Source organism: Oncorhynchus keta, chromosome 15 (genome assembly GCF_023373465.1).
Source record: "Oncorhynchus keta strain PuntledgeMale-10-30-2019 chromosome 15, Oket_V2, whole genome shotgun sequence".
Lineage (NCBI taxonomy): Eukaryota > Metazoa > Chordata > Actinopteri > Salmoniformes > Salmonidae > Oncorhynchus > Oncorhynchus keta.
Genome location: NC_068435.1, coordinates 37553470 through 37577418, shown reverse-complemented (window position 1 = coordinate 37577418; position 23949 = coordinate 37553470). Strand labels below are relative to the sequence as shown.

The following is a 23949-nucleotide window of genomic DNA, read 5'->3' as shown; positions in this document are numbered from 1 at the left end:
AGCGAGTTTGATGAGGTTTCAGAAGGTCCAGCTGTTATACATAGTGTTCTGAAAGAGATACACACGCATGTGGACACAAGATTACACCTACCTATTTGAGTTGACCAGCAGTGTTGCACATTATGCAAATTACTTTCTGTAGTATTTGTACGAAGCTGCGATACACAAAAGATGCTATCTAGAAACAAAAAGGGTTCTTCGGCGGACCCCATAGGGGAACTCTTTGAAGAGCCGTGTTTTTTCCCAGGTAAAACCCTTTTGAGTTCCAAGTAGAACCTTTTCCACCAAAAAGGGTTCTACCTGGAACCAAAAGGGTTCTCCTATGGAGACAGCTGAAGAACCCTTTCCACCAAAAAGGGTTCTACCTGGAACCAAAACAGGTTCTACTATGGTGACAGCTGAAGAACCCTTTAGGAACCTTTTTTTCTACGAGTGTATGAAAAGACTAAACTTACTTAAAAAGTGGAAAACATTTTCTCGTAAACGGTTTGTCAAGGGACCAATTATTGAACATAATGAGACTGAAAAGGTAGACAACTGTTTCGAAGACTCTCTCCCCGACATGGGTTGGAAATGTAGAGTTGCTTGTTGTTTTGATACCACAAGAATTTGCTACTGTCAGCTTGTTGATGATCCACTAGCTACACTTTGGGTTTTCCGTTCAGTTCCCAAACTGCTCTGCCTGTTGTTGAAAGTGAACTGCATGGGTGAGCAGAAAACTTCCTTTACCAGCATCATTAAAATAATGAGGAACTATTGGACTGAAATGAGCTGAAGGAGAGAGAGCGAGAGAGAGCAGATATGAGAGAAAGAGCAGGCAAGAGAGCGAAAGATTCACAATCCCCGTGAGACTATCTAAATCTAAAAATTGAAATGTTTGCATCTGACGCAGACTGGTTAATTAAGCCTAAGCTAAGAGAGGGGCTTGCCTTGCCTTGCCGAGTCTCTGGGATCTGTTACGATAACTAGGAGTGGTGGGTGGAATCAGGCGCAGAGAGCAGGGTTCAGTCGTTTGTCAAATTTATTCACCAGCGCAACAAAAACGGTCACGCCAACACACGGGGTGTATACAAGTTGCCAGTCCAAACAACAGGACAGAAATAGTCCGGCGAATAAGGATACGAACAAAATAACACCATCCAACACAGAGTAACAAGAAACAAGCCCGCACAAATACCCAGCGGGCCTAGTGCCCTTAATTAACCTATAAACAAACAATAAGAAAAAAAAGGTGTACCCAATTACCCAATAACCAAAAACAAACGGAAAGGGAATCGATGGTAGCTAATAGGCCGGCGACGACGACCGCCGAGCACCGCCCGAACAGGAAGAGGCACCATCTTTGGCGACGTTCGTGACAGGATCAGCATGGTTTAGTATTTCAGCTTCACTCAGCCTCCCATTGGCATTGGACCATCCACACTACTTAAGTAGTGGAAAATGGAGATACACTGTCAAGTGAATCAACTGTCATATTGTGAAAGGCGATATCTTAGCAGTGGTATATTTGGGACCAGGCCATGATAAGGATTTTAATCTTACACCGCTTCTCTGTGCCTGGTCATAGATCTGTGTGGAATTTTAGACAAATCTAGTCACTTCCGTCGACCAGAGGAGGTGGATAAAACACAAACAGATCTGGGACCAGGCTATGGCACAACAAGAAATAAACAAAGAAGGTCATTCAGCAGATGCTTTTAACCAAAGTAGTAGTAGTTACTTATTATCTAAACATCCCCTGGTACTTCATGTGATTTACATAGTAGATAACTGGGATAAACACATTCATTCACAAGTTGGTAGTAAGCTACGCTCATCATGATGGTACAGTATATTTATAGTTATTTCCTTCTTTAGTAAATACACAGAACCCATTTACTGTATCTCCCCTCCCTCCCACCTTAAACTGAACAAAAGATAACAACAGCTAGGTGACATCATAGCCGGCGCACGTCAGTGATAGTAGCTACAGTATGTATAGTATGTACATATACAAGTGCAGATATACAGTTGCTTAATGGTTGTAAATAATGAGTTAGACAGAGTCACAGTGCAACCTTGTACAGAATATTGCAGTGTTAATTAGATGACATTAGGACGTGTGTGTGTCTGTTTATACTGTGGATTAGAGACGGACATAGCATCCCCCCCTTCTCTTCTCGCTCTGTGTTGTTATGGTGGTGTCTCACGGGGGCAGAGATTGCTGAGGACATAATGTGATTTCTCCTCCGCTGTAATGTGTAATGTGATGCTCTGGGGTGCAAGGCCTCTGTTGAACCAAGCCCACTATGCTGTGATGTTTCCTGGCTTCCCCTCTTTCTCTCTCTCTCTGTCTCTGTCTCTCTCCCTCCTCTCTATATCCTTCCTCTCTCTCTCTCTCTCTCTTTCTGTCTCTGTCTCTGTCTCTCTCCCTCCTCTCTATATCCTCCCACTCTCTCTCTCTCTCACTCTCACTCTTTATTCCTCCTCTCCCATCTCTCTCTCTCTCTCTCTCTCTCTCTCTCTCTCTCTCTCTCTCTCTCTCTCTCTCTCTCTCTCTCTCTCTCTCTCTCTCTCTCTCTCTCTCTCTCTCTCTGTCTCTCTCTCTCCCTCCTCTATATCCTCTCTCTCTCTCTCTCCCTCTCTCTCTCTCTCTCTCTCTCTCTCTCTGTCTCTGTCTCTCTCCCTCCTCTCTATATCCTTCCTCTCTCTCTCTCTCTTTCTGTCTCTGTCTCTGTCTCTCTCCCTCCTCTCTATATCCTCCCACTCTCTCTCTCTCTCTCTCTCACTCTTTATTCCTCCTCTCCCATCTCTCTCTCTCTCTCTCTCTCTCTCTCTCTCTGTCTCTGTCTCTCTCTCTCCCTCCTCTATATCCTCTCTCTCTCTCTCTCTCTCTCTCTCTCTCTCTCTCTCTCTCTCTCTCTCTCTCTCTCTCTCTCTCTCTCTCTTTCTCTCTCTCCCTGTCTCTGTCTCTCCCTCCTCTCTATATCCTCCCATTCTCTCTCTCTCTCTCCACCGCTCTCTCACTCTTTAATCCTCCTCTCCCATCTCTCTCTGTCTCTCTCCATCTTGCTCTCTCCCACAATCTATCTTTCCCCCTCTTCCTTTCACCCATACTCCCTCTCCCCCTTCTCTCTCCTTTCTCCCCCCCTTCCGTTTCTATGATCTGTCATAGATTATGTCACTAACCAATCTCCAAACACCTTGATTACAGGTTGATTTAGAGGTTGAACGTTTAAGAATGAACTACGATGCGGTTCTCATTTGAGACTGAAGGGGGCGCTACACAAACACACACACACACACACACACACACACACACACACACACACACACACACACACACACACACACACACACACACTGATGCTCTATGCCGATGTTCTGCTAGAATAATCACTTAGTGTGATGTGTGCTGATGCGTTGACAGAGTTGAGCAGTCGAAGAGGACAGGGTAGCCTACACATCTCCACCCTGCCTTTGAAGCTCTGGCAACAATTAGGAAAATTGCGTCGGTGGGCATTTGACCCCTTAATCCAACAGAGAGGGAAAAAGGGCTTTTGGGGAGTTTGCAGAGACCATGAAAGCATAACAAGAGGCTGTGTGGCTGGGCTGGGCTATGGTAGACAGCGGGCTGGGGTGGTGGAGGTGGGGCTGAAACCCTCCCTCCCGTTTCCAGGGGTGAGCACAGAGCCCAACAGAAACATTGATAATCCTGCTCTATGACAAGAATGCGGATGATGTAAAATGTTTTTTTTTACAGGTACTCACAGGAATCACAAGTGAAGATTCAGACCGTTGTGTTACAAAGTTCATTCCCATTGACCTCAGATAATACAGCTTCACTTTGAAGGTCTGGACGGACGAAATCATTTTGTATGGAGAAGTACTACACACCTAGGCTGTCACTCTCCTTAAACTCTCCCCTGCTGTTTTAAAGTGGTCATTGACCTGGCAACATCACAGGTGCATTTAGAACATGGCTGTCAAACTCATTCCATGGAGGGCCGAGTGTCTGCTGATTTTGGGGTTTTCCTTTCAATGAAGACCTAGACAACCAGGTGAGGGGACTCCTTACAAATCAGTGACCTTAATTCATCCAGTTCAAGTGTGGAGCAAAAACCCGCAGACACTCACCCTCCGTGGAATGAGTTTGACACGTGGTTCAGGTCCTCGGACACGGCTGTGGACATTACAGAATAACACCTGAAAATATGCTCAACACTCATCACTGTCCTGTCCGATAAGAACTACACAGAGACAATAACTTCCGACAGGACTAAGAGGCCATTCATACAGGTGTCATAAGGCTCTGTGTGTTATCTTGAGTGGTGTCTTGCTCTGCTCTTGTTGGTCTGTTGTTTGTCTAAGGAAGCTCAGAGAGGAAGCCCTGACTTCTAACTGTGGTTGTTCTGCTATATTGCCTCTCTCTCTCTCTCTCTCTCTCTCTCTCTCTCTCTCTCTCTCTCTCTCTCTCTCTCTCTCTCTCTCTCTCTCTCTCTCTCTCTCTCTCTCTCTCTCTCTCTCTCTCTCTCTCTCTCTCTCTCTCTCTCTCTCTCTCAATTCAATTCAATTCAATTCAATTCAATTCAATTCAAGGGCTTTATTGGCATGGGAAACACGTGTTAACATTGCCAAAGCAAGTGAGGTGGACAACATACAAAGTGAATATATAAAGTGAAAAACAACAAAAATTAACAGTAAACATTACACATACAGAAGTTTACCTATGTTAACATTGTCAAAGCAAGTGAAATAGATAATAAACAAAAGTGAAATTAATAATAAAAATGAACAGTAAACATTACACTCAGAAGTTCCAAAAGAGTAGACATTTCAAATGTCATATATATACAGTGTTGTAACGATGTGTGCAAATGGTTAAAGTACAAAAGGCTAAATAAATAAGCATACATGTGGGTTGTATTCACAATGGTGTTTGTTCTTCACTGGTTGCCCTTTTCTTGTGGCAACAGGCCACAAATCTTGCTGCTGTGATGTCACACTGTGGTATTTCACCCAGTAGATATGGGAGTTTATCAAAATTGGATTTGTTTTCGAATTCTTTGTGAATCTGTGTAATCTGAGGGAAATATGTGACTCTAATATAGTCATACATTTGTCAGGAGGTAAAAAAGTGCAGCTCAGTTTCCACCTCATCTTGTGGGCAGTGAGCACATAACCTGCCTTCTCTTGAGAGCCATGTCTGCCTACGGCGGCCTTTCTCAATAGCAAGGCTATGCTCACTGAGTCTGTACATAGTCAAAGCTTTCCTTAAGTTTGGGTCAGTCACAGTGGTCAGGTATTCTGCCACTGTGTACTCGCTGTTCAGGGTAAAAAAGCATTCTAGTTTGCTCTGTTTTTTTGTTAATTCTTTCCGATGTGTCAAGTAATTCTTTTTTCTTTCTTGTGATTTGGTTGGGTCTAATTGTGTTCTCTCTCTCACACATCTCAGTCCTTATCTCTCTGTATCACATCTCTGCTCTCTGCTTTTGCATTTCTGCTGAGTTTCCAGAGAAACGCTTCCTCTCAAGGTGTTATCAGCACTAGGTCTGAGTCATAATCATCATCATTATCATCACCACCATCATCTGCAGTGACAGAAGCATAGTTTTTATCATCTTCACAATTATCCTCTTCCTCCCCTCCTCTTCCACCTAATCATAATCATTGTGTTAAAGCTAAATATTAATGACATGTTTAAATGTAGTGTGTGCTTAGCATGTGGAAACATACAAGAGGTGCTTTGTGTAGTTCAAATGAACGCTCTCGCGGGGAAGCTGAAATGATATCTGTGTTTCTCCATTGAATTTTTGGAGGAGGAGGAAGAGGAGACAGGGGGAAACAGTCTGCCAATGACCTCTCTCTCCCCTCATCTCTCCTCCCTCTCTGCCACCCTGTCTGGCAATTTCCCTCGAATCTCACTCCCTGCCTTCTTCTTCTTCTACATCTCCCTCTTTATCTCCCCCATATACCCCCCCATATCTCCCTATCTCTCTCGATAGCTGTTGTCAGCAGCTTATCCGGCATTGGGCCTGTCTGTCTGTCTGTCTGCGTCTGTCTGTTCCATAGGGGGCTGTCTGTCTGTTCCATACACAGCAAATATGGGTGCTAATTAATTTGCTGTGGATCACCCCACATCTCTGCATGGCAGAAAGAGAGGGAGAGAGAGAGAATTTCTCTCTCTCAATTCAAGTTCAATTGCTTTATTGCTTTATTGGAATGACATAATACTCTGCATTAGAGTTCGACCGATTAATCGTAATGGTCGATTAATTAGGGCCGATTTCAAGATGATTTTTTTTTTACTCCTTTATTTAATTTTTATTTAACTTAGGCAAGTCAGTTAAGAATACATTCTTATTTTCAATGACGGCCTAGGAACGGTGTGCTAACTGCCTCGTTCAGCTCGGGGGATCCAATCTTGTAAACTTACAGTTAACTAGTCCAACGCTCTAACCACCTGATTACATTGCACTCCACGAGGAGCCTGCCTGTTACGCAAATGCAGTAAGCCAAGGTAAGTTGCTAGCGAGCATTAAACTTATCTTATAAAAACAATCAATCATAATCACTAGTTAACTACCCATTGTTGATGATCTTACTAGATATTATCTAGCGTGTCCTGCGCTGCGTATAATCTGACTGATCATACAAGCATACAAGTATCTAAGTATCTGACTGAGCGGTGGTAGCCAGAAGCAGGCGCCTAAACATTCATTCAAACAGCACTTTCATGCATTTTGCCAGCAGCTCTTCGTTGTGCTTCAAGCATTGCACTGTTTATGACTTCAAACCTATCAACTCCCGATATGTGGCTGGTGTAACCGATGTGAAATGGCTGGCTAGTTAGCTTGCACTAATAGCGTTTCAAACGTCACTCGCTCTGAGCCTTGGGGTGGTTGTTTCCCTTGCTCTGCATGGGTAACGCTTCGATGTGGTGGCTGTTGTCGTTGTGTTGCTGGTTCGAGCCCAGGGAGGAGCGAGGAGAGGGACGGAAGCTATACTGTTACACTGGCAATACTAAAGTGCCTATAAGAACATCCAATAGTCAAAGGTTAATGAAATACAAATGGTATAGAGAGAAATAGTCCTATAATAACTACAACCTAAAACTTCTTACCTGGGAATATTGAAGACTCATGTTAAAAGAAACCACCAGCTTTCATATGTTCTCTTGTTCTGAGCAAGGAACTGAAACGTTAGCTTTCTTACATAGCACATATTGCACTTTTACTTTCTTCTCCAACACTTTGTTTTTGCATTATTTAAACCAAATTGTTTCATTATCTACTTGAGGATAAATTGATTTTATTGATGTATTATATTTGAAAGTGTTAATTCAGTATTGTTGTAATTGTCATTATTACAAATAAAAAAATAAATATTTTTTTTTTTCCAAAAATCTACCGATTTAATCGGTATCGGTTTTCTTGGTCCTCCAATAATCGGTATCGGTGTTGAAAAATCATAATCGGTCGAACTCTACTGTGCATATTGCCAAAGCATACTTTGGAAATGTACATCTCTCTCTTTCTGTCTCTGTCTCTCTCTCTTTCTCTTTCTTTCTCCCTGACCTCATTTTGCTGACTGCTCTTTTTCATGTCCCTTGTGTTCAGTTTTCCTAATAATCCAGTGGATTGGTCACATCACTTTCACTGACTGTGTGTGAGCTTGTGTGTGTGTGTGCGTACGTGTGTGTGCGTACGTGTGTGCGTACGTGTGTGTGCATGTGCTGAAAACAGCATAAGTTATGGACATGAAAAAGGCAAGCTTTGCATGGGGTTTAATTTCATCTGGGAATAGGGCAATACTGCCACAACACCCTCCCTGTCCAAGGTGTATCAGGATTACATCTCGTTTTCATTTACATTTGGTTTGTCAATTAACGTCAATTCTACGTGAAATCAACAACAAAAAAATCCTACTATTTCATTGGATTTGTTGTAGGTTAAAAGTTGATCGAACGTCATCACATTTATTTTACAATGGGAAAACTACTGATTACAGAAGATGTCTCTCTCTCTCTCTGTGTGTGTGTGTGTGTGTGTGTGTGTGTGTGTGTGTGTGTGTGTGTGTGTGTGTGTGTGTGTGTGTGTGTGTGTGTGTGTGTGTGTGTGTGTGTGTGTGTGTGTGTGTGTGTGTGTGTGTCAAATCAAATGTTATTGGTCACATACATGTTTGGCAGATGTTACTGCGGGTGTAGTGAAATGCTTGTGTTCCTAGCTCCAACAGTGCAGTAATATCTAACACAACAATACACACAAAAAGTAGTAGAATGGAATTAAGAAATATATAAATATTAGGACGATCAATGTCGGAGTCTGGAGTATAAATATAAATATCACTGCTCTAGAGGAGATCTGCATAGAATGGGCCAAAATACCAGCAACAGTGTGTGAAAACCTTGTGAAGACTTACAGAAAACATTTGACCTTTGCCAACAAAGGGTATATAACAAAGTATTGAGATAAACTTTTGTTATTGTCCAAATACTTATTTCCACCATAATTTGCTAATAAATAAATAAAAAATCCTACAATGTAATTTTCTGGATTTTTTTTTCTCATTTTGTCTGTCATAGTTGAAGTGTACATATGATGAAAATTACAGGCCTCTCTTATCTTTTTAAGTGGGAGAACTTGCACAATTGGTGGCTGACTGAATACTTTTTTGCCCCACTGTACATATGAAATGTGTTAAACATTATGTAAACATGATTCAAGGTCCATTACTAAAGTGACCAGTGTTCCATGTCTATGTACATAGGACAGCAGCCTCTAAGGTGCAGAGATGAGTAACCAGGTGTTAGCCGGCTAGTGACTGAGGGCAGGGTACTGTGTGGAGGTCGCCTAGTGATGGCTGTTTAACAGTCTGAGGGTCTTGAGATAGAAGCTGTTTTTTAGTCTCTCTGTCCCAGCTTTGAGGCACCTGTACTGACCTGGATGACAGCGGGGTGACCAGGCAGTGGCACGAGTAGCTGAGATCCTTGATACTCTTCTTGGCCTTCCTTTGACACTGGGTGCTGTAGATGTCCTGGAGGGCAGGTAGTGTCCTTCCAGGGATGCGTTGGGCAGATTGCACCACCCTCTGCTGTAGTTGTCCTGGAGGGCAGGTAGTGTCCTCCCAGGGATGCGTTGGGCAGACCGCACCACCCTCTGCTGTAGATGTCCTGGAGGGCAGGTAGTGTCCTCCCAGGGATGCGTTGGGCAGACCGCACCACCCTCTGCTGTAGATGTCCTGGAGGGCAGGTAGTGTCCTCCCAGGGATGCGTTGGGCAGACCGCACCACCCTCTGCTGTAGATGTCCTGGAGGGCAGGTAGTGTCCTCCCAGGGATGCGTTGGGCAGACCGCACCACCCTCTGCTGTAGATGTCCTGGAGGGCAGGTAGTGTCCTCCCAGTGATACGTTGTGCAGATTGCACCACCCTCTGCTGTAGATGTCCTGGAGGGCAGGTAGTGTCCTCCCAGTGATACGTTGTTCAGATTGCACCACCCTCTGCTGTAGTTGTCCTGGAGGGCAGGTAGTGTCCTCCCAGGGATGCGTTGGGCAGACCGCACCACCCTCTGCTGTAGATGTCCTGGAGGGCAGGTAGTGTCCTCCCAGGGATGCGTTGGGCAGACCGCACCACCCTCTGCTGTAGATGTCCTGGAGGGCAGGTAGTGTCCTCCTAGTGATACGTTGTGCAGATTGCACCACCCTCTGCTGTAGATGTCCTGGATGGCAGGTAGTGTCCTCCCAGTGATACGTTGTGCAGATTGCACCACCCTCTGCTGTAGATGTCCTGGAGGGCAGGTAGTGTCCTCCCAGTGATACGTTGTTCAGATTGCACCACCCTCTGCTGTAGATGTCCTGGAGGGCAGGTAGTGTCCTCCCAGTGATACGTTGTGCAGATTGCACCACCCTCTGCTGTAGATGTCCTGGAGGGCAGGTAGTGTCCTCCCAGTGATACGTTGTTCAGATTGCACCACCCTCTGCTGTAGATGTCCTGGAGGGCAGGTAGTGTCCTCCCAGTGATACGTTGTGCAGATTGCACCACCCTCCGGAGATCCCTGAGATTGTGGACGGTGCAATCTGCACAAAGCATCACTGGGAGGACAATTGCCGTTCCAGGCGGTGATACAGCCTGATAGGAAGCTCTCATTTGCACATCTGTAAAGGTCTGTGAGGGTCTTAGGTGACAAGACAAATTTCTTCAACTTCCTGAGGTTGAAGAGACGCTGTTCTGCCTTCTTCACCACACTGTCTGTGTGGGTGGACCATTTCAGATGTTCAGTGATGTGTACACCGAGGAACTTGAAGCTTTTCACCTTCTCCACTGCGGCCCGTTGATGTGGATAGGGGGGTGCTCCCTCTACTGTCCCGTCGATGTGGATAGGGGGGTGATCCCTCTGCTGACTCCTGAAGTCCACGATCATCTCCTTTGTTTTGTTGACGTTGAGTGAGAGGTTATGTTCCTGGCACCACACTCCCAGAGCCCTGACCTCCTTCCTGTAGGCTGTCTCATCGTTGTTGTTACCACTGTTGTGTCGTCTGCAAACTTGATGATTGAGTTGGAGGTGTGCATGGCCACACAGTCATGGGTGAACAGGGAGTACAGGAGGGGTCTGAGTGCCCTGTGTTGAGGATCAGCGTAGTGGAGGTGTTGTTTCCTACCTTCACCACCTGAGAGCGGCCGGTCAGGAAGTCCAGGACCCAGTTGCACAGGGTGGGGTTCAGACCCAGGGCCCCGAGCTTAATTGATGAGCTTGGAGGGCACTATTGGAATGAAGGCTAAACTGTAGTCAATGAACAGCATTCATACCTAGGTTTTCCTCTTGTCCAAATGGGATAGAACAGTGTGATGGCGATTGCATTATCCGTGCATCTATTGATGCGGATTGCAAATTGAAGTGGGTCTCATGTGTCAGGTGTCAAGTAAGGTGGAGAGATATGATCCTTAATTAACCTCTCAAAGCACTTCGTGATGACAGAAGTGAGTGCATGAGTGTGTGTTTCTGTATGAACGTGTAGTGCAGTCTAGTGCAGCGTGCGTGTGTGTACTTGTATGTGTGTGTTTGTTGTTACGTGTGTTTATAGTGTGTGCATCATATATAAGTATTTGATTAAATGGGCTTGTCAAGATATAGGCCACTTAATCAGAACATTGCATAGTAATCACTTCCCTTCTTATTGAGAAGGAAAGCAAACATATTGTGGCAGGAACTTAAATGAAGCTGATGGCCAGAAAGATTTGTTTTGATGCTGGACCGAGATTGTTGCGAGCAAAACCGAAGGTAAGTGAGGAGTCAAACGCAGGAGAGCAGAAATGTCAGTGTAGCGTGTAACTTTTAATCAGGTCCAAAACAAACACAGTCCAGTACAAATACCCAAAACCCAATGGGAAACTAACAGTTCTCCCATAAGGCGTAGAACCACAACGCATCTTACTAAAATCACTACACGCGAAAAAATACACTGCTTGTGGAGGAAAGCCTCCGCCGAGCGCCGCCTGAACAGGGAGGAGAACCGCTTTCGGTGGAAGTCGTGACAGACAGACTCAACACATATCTGTGGGATGTTAGCTGGCTTAATGTATGCACTTTGGATTATCGAGAGAGGGAGTGTAGTGTGATGAGAATATGTCATTTCAGAAAATATGTTATCTTCATGTAGCGTACAACCCAGCATGCTTCTCCGTTTTCTTTTGTGCTACATGTGGTAACAAGCCCAAAATAGAACCTTAGATAGATGCTCAAGCACACACACCCCTCTGCTCACCTAATGTCGCTCTTTGCATTAACCCCTCCCCCCTCCCCTCTGTTTCCGTGCACCACTGTAGATCCAGTAGTACTCTCCAACTCTCTTAGTGGTGTACACTATCTTATCACACTTTAAAAAACCTTAAACCCTGTCAAAAATAAAATGCTGAAAACAAAGTTGATCCTAACCATCTTATTTTGTTAATTTTTTTAACTCCTCTGCAGGTTTTCCTGATCACCCTCCTTCTGTGTGAGTGTGTGTCTGAGTGTGTGTCTGAGTGTGTGTCTGAGTGTGTTATGGCGTCTGTGATGGACGATTCCTACCGTAAGGTGCTGTTGCTTGGGGCCATCGCTGCAGCGTCAGCCTTTGTGGTCACCATCGTCATCGTGGTGGTTTGTGTGGGCTGCCAAAGGTGAGGTCACAGCCAACACATTTGACACTTTCTCTACCTTTCTCTCTCTCTCTCTCTCTCTCAATTCAATTTCATTAATAGATAATAATATGAATAGATAAAACAAAAGTGAAATAAATCATTAAAAAAATTAAGCGTAAACATTACACTCACAAAAGTTCCAAAAGAATAAAGACATTTCAAATGTCATATTATGTGCAAATAGTTCAAGTACAAAAGGGAAAATAAATAAACATAAATATGGGTTATATTTTCAATGGTATTTTTTCTTCACTGATTGCCCTTTTCTTGTTGCTGATGTCACACACATCACAGCAACAAGTCTCTCTCTCTCTCTCTCTCTCTCTCTCTCTCTCTCTCTCTCTCTCTCTGTCTCTCTGTCTCTCTCTCTCTCTCTCTCTCCCTCTCTCTCTCTCTCTCTCTCTCTCTCTGTCTCTCTCTCTGTCTCTCTCTCCCTCTCTCTCTCTCTCTCTCTCTCTCTCTGTCTCTCTCTCTCTCTCTGTCTCTCTCTCTCTCTGTCTCTCTCTCTCTGTCTCTCTCTCTCTCTCTCTCTCTGTCTCTCTTTCTGTCTCTCTCTCCCTGTCCCTCTCTCTCTCTCTCTGTATCTCTCTCTCTCTGTCTCTCTCTCTCTCTCTCTGTCTCTCTCTCTGTCTCTCTCTCCCTGTCCCTCTCTCTCTCTCTCTCTGTCTCTCTCTCTCTCTCTCTCTCTCTCTCTCTCTCTCTCTCTCTCTCTCTCTCTCTCTCTCTCTCTCTCTCTCTGTCTCTCTCTCTCTCTCTCTCTCCCTGTCCCTCTCTCTCTCTCTCTCTCTCTCTCTCTCTCTCTCTCTCTCTCTCTCTCTCTCTCTCTCTCTCTCTCTCTCTCTCTCTCTATCTCTGTCTCTCTCTCTGTCTCTCTCTGTCTCTCTCTCTGTCTCTCTCTCCCTGTCCCTCTCTCTCTCTCTCTCTGTCTCTCTCTCTCTCTGTCTCTCTCTCTCTCTCTCTCTCTCTCTCTCTCTCTCTCTCTCTCTCTCTCTCTCTCTGTCTCTCTCTCTGTTTTAACGAGGTAAGTTTACTGACAACACATTCTCATTTACAGCAGAGTGGGATTTAGCCAGGATGCCAGGGTAAACACTCTAAACACACTTTAGTGACTACAGAGTCAGGACATCTGTTTAATGTCTCATCCAAAAGATGACAGCCTACACAGGGCAATGTCCCCAATCACTGCCCTGGGTTATTGGAATATTTTTTTTTATACCATAGGAAACTTCCAACACCACTTCCAGCAGCATCTGGTCTCCCATCCAGAACCAACTGTGCTAAGCTTCAGAGGAAAGCCAGCAGTGGGATGCAGGGTGGTATGCTGCTGGCCTAAAACAAACCAACGTGTTTTCTGTCATTTATTTACCCTGCATAGAGTAACTAGCTTATAGATCAGGATTCTCAGTAGACAAAAGCAATAGAACACAGTATGCTCTGGTTCTTACAGAACCCTCAGGGACCAATCAGACTCAACCCTCAGTGGCTTCGTTGCATTTGGTATCCTCTTCAAACAGACATAGAGATGTACTGTAACTTAAAGTAAAGCTTCATATAATCCTCTTTAACCAGACATAGAGATGTAATGTAACTTAAAGTAAAGCTTCATGTAATCCCCTTTAACCAGACATAGAGATGTAATGTAACTTAAAGTAAAGCTTCATGTAATCCTCTTTAACCAGACATAGAGATGTAATGTAACTTAAAGTAAAGCTTCATATAATCCTCTTTAACCAGACATAGAGATGTACTGTAACTTAAAGTAAAGCTTCATATAATCCTCTTTAACCAGACATAGAGATGTAATGTATCTTAAAGTAAAGCTTCATATAATCCTCTTTAACCAGACATAGAGATGTAATGTAACTTAAAGTAAAGCTTCATATAATCCTCTTTAACCAGACATAGAGATGTAATGTAACTTAAAGTAAAGCTTCATGTAATCCTCTTTAACCAGAGATGTACTGTATCTTAAAGTAAAGCTTCATGTAATCCTCTTTAACCAGAGATGTACTGTAACTTAAAGTAAAGCTTCATATAATCCTCTTTAACCAGAGATGTAATGTAACTTAAAGTAAAGCTTCATATAATCCTCTTTAACCAGAGATGTAATGTAACTTAAAGTAAAGCTTCATATAATCCTCTTTAACCAGAGATGTAATGTATCTTAAAGTAAAGCTTCATATAATCCTCTTTAACCAGACATAGAGATGTAATGTAACTTAAAGTAAAGCTTCATATAATCCTCTTTAACCAGACATAGAGATGTAATGTAACTTAAAGTAAAGCTTCATGTAATCCTCTTTAACCAGACATAGAGATGTAATGTAACTTAAAGTAAAGCTTCATATAATCCTCTTTAACCAGACATAGAGATGTAATGTAACTTAAAGTAAAGCTTCATATAATCCTCTTTAACCAGACATAGAGATGTAATGTAACTTAAAGTAAAGCTTCATATAATCCTCTTTAACCAGACATAGAGATGTAATGTAACTTAAAGTAAAGCTTCATATAATCCTCTTTAACCAGACATAGAGATGTAATGTATCTTAAAGTAAAGCTTCATATAATCCTCTTTAACCAGACATAGATATGTACCGTAACTTAAAGTAAAGCTTCATATAATCCTCTTTAACCAGACATGGATATGTACCGTAACTTAAAGTAAAGCTTCATATAATCCTCTTTAACCAGACATGGATATGTACCGTAACTTAAAGTAAAGCTTCATATAATCCTCTTTAACCAGACATGGATATGTACCGTAACTTAAAGTAAAGCTTCATATAATCCTCTTTAACCAGACATGGATATGTACCGTAACTTAAAGTAAAGCTTCATATAATCCTCTTTAACCAGACATGGATATGTACCGTAACTTAAAGTAAAGCTTCATGTAATCCTCTTTAACCAGAGATGTACTGTATCTTAAAGTAAAGCTTCATATAATCCTCTTTAACCAGAGATGTACTGTATCTTAAAGTAAAGCTTCATATAATCCTCTTTAACCAGAGATGTAATGTAACTTAAAGTAAAGCTTCATGTAATCCTCTTTAACCAGAGATGTAATGTAACTTAAAGTAAAGCTTCATATAATCCTCTTTAACCAGAGATGTAATGTAACTTAAAGTAAAGCTTCATGTAAAGGCATCTGTAAATGGAACCAATAAAGAACAAATACATTGATGTTGCCACAAAATGTATGAAAAAAAAGGCTTCTCTTTAGTTTGGTAAGCCATGAATTTTTCTGGTGCTGAATTCCTGCCTCCAGTGTGTTGTTATGATGTGACAGTCCTGTGGGATGTGGATGCTTAGACACCTGCTCATGGCTCCCCAGGGGCAGACAGAGCCGAGAGGTGCATAGAGAGCTGTGTCCTGGGCTGGAGAGAGAGACATAGTCCCTGGAGCATCTCAATGGTACTAAGTGGCCTCTGTGCGTGTGTAGGTGCACAGATGCATCTCTTCTCCTTTATCTTCACTGAACTGAAAAACACAGGCGAGGTGAAAGCAACATGTATGGATGGCCTCAGGGAATCTACTTTCATATGTCTATTTAGATCCGATCGGTGCAGGTCTAGAGCAGTAGATGAGGAGAGGAAGACACATATGAGTATTGAGATCAGATCGGTGCAGGTCTAGAGCAGTAGATGAGGAGAGGAAGCCACACATGAGTATTGTTATCAGATCAGTGCAGGTGAAGAGCAGTAGATGAGGAGAGGAAGCCACATATGAGTATTGAGATCAGATCGGTGCAGGTCTAGAGCAGTAGATGAGGAGAGGAAGCCACACATGAGTATTGAGATCAGATCGGTGCAGGTCTAGAGCAGTAGATGAGGAGAGGAAGCCACACATGAGTATTGAGATCAGATCGGTGCAGGTCTAGAGCAGTAGATGAGGAGAGGAAGCCACACATGAGTATTGAGATCAGATCGGTGCAGGTCTAGAGCAGTAGATGAGGAGAGGAAGCCACATATGAGTATTGTTATCAGATCGGTGCAGGTTAAGAGCAGTAGATGAGGAGAGGAAGCCACATATGAGTATTGAGATCTGTTTCACCTATAGTCACCTACTGCTGTCTTCAGCACACCTGCATCACACGGCTCGCCCTATCAACAGTCCCCCATGGATACAACGTTCCCAAGGGGCCCCTAGTGACGTGTGGAAATGTTAGCAACCATGGAGGAATATTTACTTCTCTCTTGAGTGAAACTCAACAGCGACAGAGTTAATAATAACTGCTCCTTCATGTGTCCTCAGGAAAAACAAGACCAAGCATCCTCCGGCCAATGGAGAGAAGGGCTCCTCAGTAGACCTGGTGAGTTATTTATATTAGCCCCTTGTTTATACACATTTTATTCTTTATGTTGTATATCATCCATGGCATCCCATCCACCATCCCTTTACCGTCATTTGTTATCGGCCCACCCAATAAATTGCCTAGTACTACCTTACACAAGACTTCCACCGCCTGGGCATGAATCTACTATATTATCCCCTCATTTATAGCAGCAGAAATGTCAAACATATCGACACTCTTACAAAAAAGGTGCTATCTAAACCCTAAAAGGGTTCGTTGGCTGTCCCCGTAGGAGAACCCTTGAAGAACCCTTTTTGGTTCCATGTAGAACCCTTTCTATAGAGGCCCTTACAAGCATTTCGCTACACCCGCAATAACATCTGCTAAACATGTGTATGTGACCAATACAATTTGATTTGAAGGGTTCTACCTGGAACCAAAAAGGGTTCTACCCGGGAAACAAACAGGGTTCTCCTATGGGGTCAGCCGAAGAACCCTTTTGGAAGCCTTTTTCCTAAGAGTTCAGCACCACCCAGTGACTGTACATCAGACTGAGCAGTATATATGCTCTCTGTATAGGGTGCTCTCCATCAGCCCAAGAACAGCTCCATCAGTAAATCTGACACTAGGCTGCATGAGATCAACCGCTTGCCCCGCAACGGCAACAGTGAGTAACAATACCAACAACCAATAGACTGCCAACAACTAGAAAACAAACGGTACATTGGTGAAATGGAAACCATGTAACAATGACCTGATAATAAAAGTCTCCCTCCTCTCTCTCTCAAGGTGGGGGTAAGAACCGTCCTGCCAGTATGGACCTTCTCCTCCTCCACAGCCATCGCTCCACCTCTGACCTCCGCCCCCCCCTTGTCCGCCAGCTCCCCCAGATCCCCACCAGCCCCGAGGGGGAGGGAGACATCCAGAGGGGAGGAGAAGAGGGGGTCAGAGACCCCACCTACACTGAGGTGGGGATCCGGAACTCACCCGTCCGCTGCTTTGACAATGGGCTGTACGAGAGTGTAGGGGTTAGAGAGGTTGACACGGTGCCCCCAGCTCCCCCACCCACATCAGCCAACACCCCAGCAACACCGAGGACCTCACAGAGCCCCAACGGGACCCGCACTGACGATGTCCTCAATGGGAGCAGAAACACGAATGGGAATGTGCGTATTTATGCTATGAAAGCAATGCAATAGAAGTGTTGACATCGCGTCATCATTGACTTTATATTGTGACCGCCGACCCGTAAAAATGTTAGTTGTTCATTTTGTTATTCTGCTTTTCTTTTGTTGGCCCAATGGAAGGACAAGTACCTTCCAACTGCGTGTTTGTGTGTCTGTATCCCTCAGGGAAATGCCAGAGGAGCTGTTAATGGGAGCAGCAGAGGAGGGAAGGGGCCCAACGGTGCTAACGGATCGGCCCTGCCCTCCCTGGCCCCCCAGGACCCCGTAACGGCAGAGTACGCCTCCATACGGAAGGTCAAGAAGGTAAACAGTGTTTTTACAACTGCTTTCCAATGGAGTCATGGAACAGCATTATACTGTTTGAATTCGTACTCTAATGAAATACAATTGATTAAGGTGGACGAGGCAACCAAGAAGGAGAACGGGAATGCAGAGTCAGATGGCCAATCAAGTGTGGGAGAGTCACCCTCTGCCCCGCCCCCTCCACTGCCCCGCAGCCAGGAGTTTCTACAGAAACAGCTGGGTCCATTCCACCTGCACGTCTTCCCAAAGGTACGCCCCCTGTAGGACACTCATGGACAGAGACTACGGATTGATGTAATTCTTCACCAGCTTGTGTACGCTGCTAACCCCACACTGTAAACGCCAATGCATTTTTACATAAATACTTCCAGTTAGTTGAACTCAAAGTCAATGAAAAGTCATTATTATTATTATTAAGGTTTATGTGGTACTGACTCAAAACGAAACAGGGCAGCCGTGAATGATGCAGCGCCAATTGAGATATCATGATATTATTACGTGACTAACACATTTCAGTTAAATACTACAAGCCTTGGACCAATCAATATCATTTTGTAAATGCCGGATCTCTATGGCATTCACCCAAGTTTTCGTCAAAATTGGGCTAGTGCTGTCTGAGATATTGCATGTGAAGACCATACAAACAAAGACAGATCCACAGTCCCTTCCTTGTGTATTGTGGGGCACAATAAAATACACGAGAGCTATATACAGGTAAAGGGAGTACCCGTATCAAATCAATGTGAAGGAGTATGAGGTATTTGAGGTACAACTGAAGTTGGAAGTTCACATACACCTTGGCCAAATACATTTAAACTCAGTTTTTCACAATTCCTGACATTTAATTCCTTGTCTTAGGTCAGTAAGGATCACCACTTTATTTTAAGAATGTGAAATGTCAGAATAACAGTAGAGAGAATCATTTATTTCAGCTGTTATTACTTTCATCACATTCACAGTGGGTCAGAAGTTTACATACACTCAATTAGTAATCGGTACCATTGCCTTTAAATTGTTTAACTTGAGTCAAACGTTTCGGGTAGCCTTCCACAATCTTCCCACAATAAGTTGGGTGAATTTTGGTCCATTCCTCCTGACAGAGCTGGTGTAACAGAGTCAGGTTTGTAGGCCTCCTTGCTCGTACACGCTTTTTCCGTTCTGCCCACAAATCTTCTATAGGATTGAGGTCAAGGCTTTGTGATGGCCACTCCAATACCTTGACCTTGTTGTCCTTAACCATTTTGTCAGCCTTAAGTGATTGTCCATTTGGAAGACTCATTTGTTGACCAAGCTTTAACTTCCTGACTGATGTCTTGAGATGCTGCTTCAATATATCCACATCATTTTCCTTCCTCATGATGCCATCTATTTTGTGAAGTGCACCAGTCCCTCCTGCAGCAAAGCACCCCCACAACATGATGCTGCTACACCCGTGCTTCATGATTGGGATGGTGTTCTTCAGCTTGCAAGCCTCCCCCTTTTCATGCAAACATAACAATGGTCATTATGATCAAGCAGTTCTATTTTTGGTTCATCAGACCAGAGGGCATTTCTCAAAAAAGTACAATCTTTGTCCCCATGTGCAGTTGCAAACCGTAGTCTGGCTTTTTTATGCCAGTTTTGGAGCAGTAGCTTCTTCCTTGCTGAGTGGCCTTTCAGGTTATGTCGATTATAGGACTCATTTTATTCTGGATTTTTATTCTGGATATAGATACTTTTGTAGCTGTTTCCTCCAGCATCTTCACAAGGTCCTTTGCTGTTGTTCTGGGATTGATTTGCACTTTTCGCACCAAAGTACGTTCATATCTAGGACACAGAACACGTCTCCTTCCTGAGCGGTATGATGGCTGCATTGTCCCATGGTGTTTATACTTGCATACTATTGTTTGTACAGGTGAATTTGGTACCTTCAGGCATTTGGAAATTGCTCCCAAGGATGAACCAGACTTGTGGATATCTACAATTTTATTTCTGAGGTCTTGGCTGATTTCTTTTGATTTTCACATGATGTCAAGCAAAATGGCACTGAGTTTGAAAGTAGGCCTTGAAATGTATCCACAGTACACCTCCAATTGACTCAAATGTTGTCAATTAGAAGCTTCTAAAGCCATGACATAATTTTCTGGAATATTCCAAGCTGTTCAAAGGCACAGTCAACTCACTGGAATTGTGATACAGTGAATTATAAGTGAAATAATCTGTCTGTAAACAATTGTTGGAAAAATTACTTGTGTCATGCACAAAGTAGATGTCCTAACCGATTTTCCAAAACTATAGTTTGTTAACAAGAAATGTGTGGAGTGGTTGAAAAAGGAGTTTTAATGACTACAACCTAAGTGTATGTAAACCTCCGACTTCAACTGCTGATATGTACATGAAGGGTGATTGTACATGAAGGGTGATTGTACATGAAGGGTGATTGTACATGAAGGGTGATTGTACATGAAGGGTGATTGTACATGAAGGGTGATTAGGCATAGATAGATAATAATGAGAGTTAAAAAAGGCAACAGTAAACATGAATGATGCAGCACCACCCTTGGGCCAATCAATGTCATTTTGTTAATTGACGGATCTCTGTAGCATGACACATCTTTCACCCAAGTTTTGTCTACATCGGGCCAGTGGTGTCTGAGATATCGCGTGGGTTAGCTAGACTCATATACCTGAGCATGTGTGCCAAATTTCAGAGATTAAAAGAGATAAAAATATGTGCCCATTATAGCGCCACCGTGTGGCTGGAATGAATTGTCTTGCATATGTTGATTCTTGACTGCGTTTGCAACATGTGAACCAAATTTCAGAGATTAAAAGAGATAAAAAAAATATGTGCCCGAGCTTCTACACCTGCATTGCTTGCTGTTTGGGGTTTTAGGCTGGGTTTCTGTACAGCACTTTGAGATATCAGCTGATGTACGAAGGGCTATATAAATACATTTGATTTTATTTTATTTTGATTTGATTTGATTTGACAGCGTTTGCAAAATGTGTACCAAATGAATATCCTTGACTGATTTACATGCATTTTTGAGCCAGACCACGCCCACATGAATGTTTATTGGTCAATAGCATCCATGTAGATTTAGGTACTAATCTCGACTGTATTGGTTAGTGACAGGGACATGGTTGTTGAATTTATTCATTTTCAGTCCCTGTGGCCTTCAACAAGTGAGCTCCTAGGAAAATGTAATCATTATTAAACTCTTTATGACAATACATTACATATCTCCTAAATTCTTATTTTGAGGCTTCATCCTAATACAATGGCCAGAACTCATGGTTTACAGGCCACATTATGTCTATAAGTAGGCCTGTATGTTATTTATCTTTGTGTAGCATAACATTGGTAAATCAGTCACTCATGCAAAATTAGCGATATTATAAACAATTACAAAATAATTAACCTGCAGTGGCGCATACTGGGAAAAAAGTTTATTTGTTGTCATAACTTCAAAAATAGAGTTGATTTGACTTCTCATTTAGTTCTGAGTCGGTATCACATACACATTTGAAGTAATAATGACTTTTCATTGACTTGTGTGTTTATTTTACTAGAAGTTTTTGAGTTAAATTTGCCTTGGGGTTTACGGTGTACATGCTGTGTGGCAGAAATATTAACCTGTCAGTTCCTTCATTTACCCACCAGAGGGAACTATTCCTTCTGCTCAGTGCTCAGTGTTTGATGTCGGAGGAAGAGTAGATCTGTAACGCTCCGGGTTGAAGTCCCTCCTTAAACATCAGATCACACTCACCTCAATACTAATCTTAACCATTGAAACTGATCTTAGATCAGTGTGTAGGGAGCAATTCGAGCCTGATCTTTATCACTATTTCCAGCCCCATGTGCTCTACTGACCTTACCTGTCCACATGAATAGAAGGCTTATTATGTGCCCTGTGTCTGATACCATTTTGTAACCAGATGTAAATAGTGTGTATAGTGTGGGCAGCACTGATAGAGGGTAATGGAGGGACAATGATAAAGATCAACCTTTCCTGTGTGTTTGGCAGTCCTACCTGTTTTCTCTTACTGTGTGTGTGCGCATTTTGTGCCTGTCTGTGTGTGTGTGTGTGTGTGTGTGTGTGTGTGTGTGTGTGTGTGTGTGTGTGTGTGTGTGTGTGTGTGTGTGTGTGTGTGTGTGTGTGTGTGTGTGTGTGTGTGTGTGTGTGTGTGTGTCTGCGTGCTCACGCGCATTTGCACAGCACAAACAGGGTGATTGTAATCTGCTTGGTCACAGGTTTGGTAGATTGACAGAGCTGTGTAAAGTATTTTATTTATTTATTTTTATTTAACTGTTATTTATCTAGTCAGTTCAAACTTCTTAAGGCTAGGGAGCAGTATTTTCACATCCGGATACTCAGGCCCAGAAGCTAGGATATGCATATATTAGTAGATTTGGATGGAAAACACTCTTTCTCAAACTGTTTCTCAAACTGTTTGAATGATGTCTATGAGTATAACATAACTTATTTGGCAAGCGAAACCCCTTGGACAAACCATCCAGGAATATTTATTTTTGAGGTCACTTTCTTTTCAATGGGATTTCACTGAGAATCTAGAATTCAGGCAGTTGCTTGCAGTTCCTATCTAGATGTCAACAGTCTTTAGAAATTGGTTGATGTTTTTCCTGTGTAATGAAGAAGTAGGGCAGTTCAGAACGAGGGTCGGGTGAAGTGTACTGTTTGTTAGAGGCGTGCGACCTGAAAGCACGCTCCACTTTGTTTTCATCCGGTATTGAACACAGTTTATCCCGTCTTAAATTTGATAGATTATTTACGTAAAAAAATACCTAAAGTTGTATTAGGAAAGTTGTTTGAAATGTTTGGAACAAGTTTACAGGTAACTTTGCGCGAGTTGGAACCAGTATTTTTCTGGATCAAACGCGCTAAATAAATGGACATTTTGGATATATAACGACAAATTTATCGAACAAAAGGACCGTTTGTGATGTTTATATATTGGAGTGCCAACAAAATAAGATCTTCAAAGGTAAGGCATGAATTATATCATTATTTCTGAGTTTTGTGTTGCGCCCGGCGGGTTGAAATATGAATGTCATGTATTTGTTTGGTGGGGTGCTATCCTCAGATCATCGCATGGTTTGCTTTTGCCATAAAGCCTTTTTGAAATCTGACACGTTGGCTGGATTACAAGTGTAGCATTAATTTGGTGTATTGCATGTGTGATTTCATAAAACTTTAATATTTATAGTAATTTAATTTGAATTTGACGCTCTGCCATTTCACCGGATGTTGTCAAATCGATTTAATTAAGAACAAATTGTTATTTACAATGACAGCAAAGGCAAGAGGCCTCCTGCGGGGACGAAGGCTGGGATTAAAAATTAATTAAAAATATAGGACAAAACACACATCACGACAAGAGACACCACAACACTACATAAAGAGAGACCTAAGACAACAACATAGCATGGCAGCAACACATGGCAACACAGCATGGTAGCAACACAACATGACAACAACATGGTAGCAACACAACATAGGAGCAGCACAACACATGGTACAAACATTATTGGGCCCAGACAACAAGACAAGGGCAAGAAGATAGAGACAACAATACATCACGCGAAGCAGCCACAACTGTCAGTAAGAGTGTCCATGGTTGAGTCTTTGAATGAAGAGATGGAGATAAAAACTATCCAGTTTGAGTGTTTTTTGTGGATCATTCCATTCGCTAGCTGCAGCGAACTGAAAAGACGAGCGACCCAGGGATCTGTGTGCTTTGGGGACCTTTAACAGAATGTGACTGGCAGAATGGGTGCTGCATGTGGAGGATGAGGGCTGCAATAGGTATCTCAGATAGGGGGTAGTGAGGCCTAAGAGGGTTTTATAAATAAGCATCAACTGTGGGTCTTGCGACGGGTATACAGAGATGACCAATTTACAGAGGAGTATAGAGTGCAGTGATGTGTCCTATAAGAAGCATTGGTGGCCAATCTGATGGCCGAATGGTAAAGAACATCAAGCCGCTCGAGAGCACCCTTTCCT

The 23949-nt window shown here is 43.0% G+C and overlaps 1 protein-coding gene across 1 annotated transcript in view; it reads left to right on the top strand.

The window, feature by feature from the left end:
• The window catches only part of LOC118372350 (uncharacterized), a 123408-nt gene that overhangs the window by 66817 nt on the left and 32642 nt on the right, over positions 1 to 23949 (top strand). Inside the window, exons 2-7 of the mRNA XM_052463972.1 lie at positions 11946 to 12133; positions 16412 to 16469; positions 17031 to 17118; positions 17241 to 17617; positions 17804 to 17941; positions 18035 to 18190. Coding sequence (XP_052319932.1) covers positions 12018 to 12133; positions 16412 to 16469; positions 17031 to 17118; positions 17241 to 17617; positions 17804 to 17941; positions 18035 to 18190 — 933 coding nt within the window. The 5' untranslated portion in view covers positions 11946 to 12017. The remainder of the gene's footprint in view (positions 1 to 11945; positions 12134 to 16411; positions 16470 to 17030; positions 17119 to 17240; positions 17618 to 17803; positions 17942 to 18034; positions 18191 to 23949) is intronic.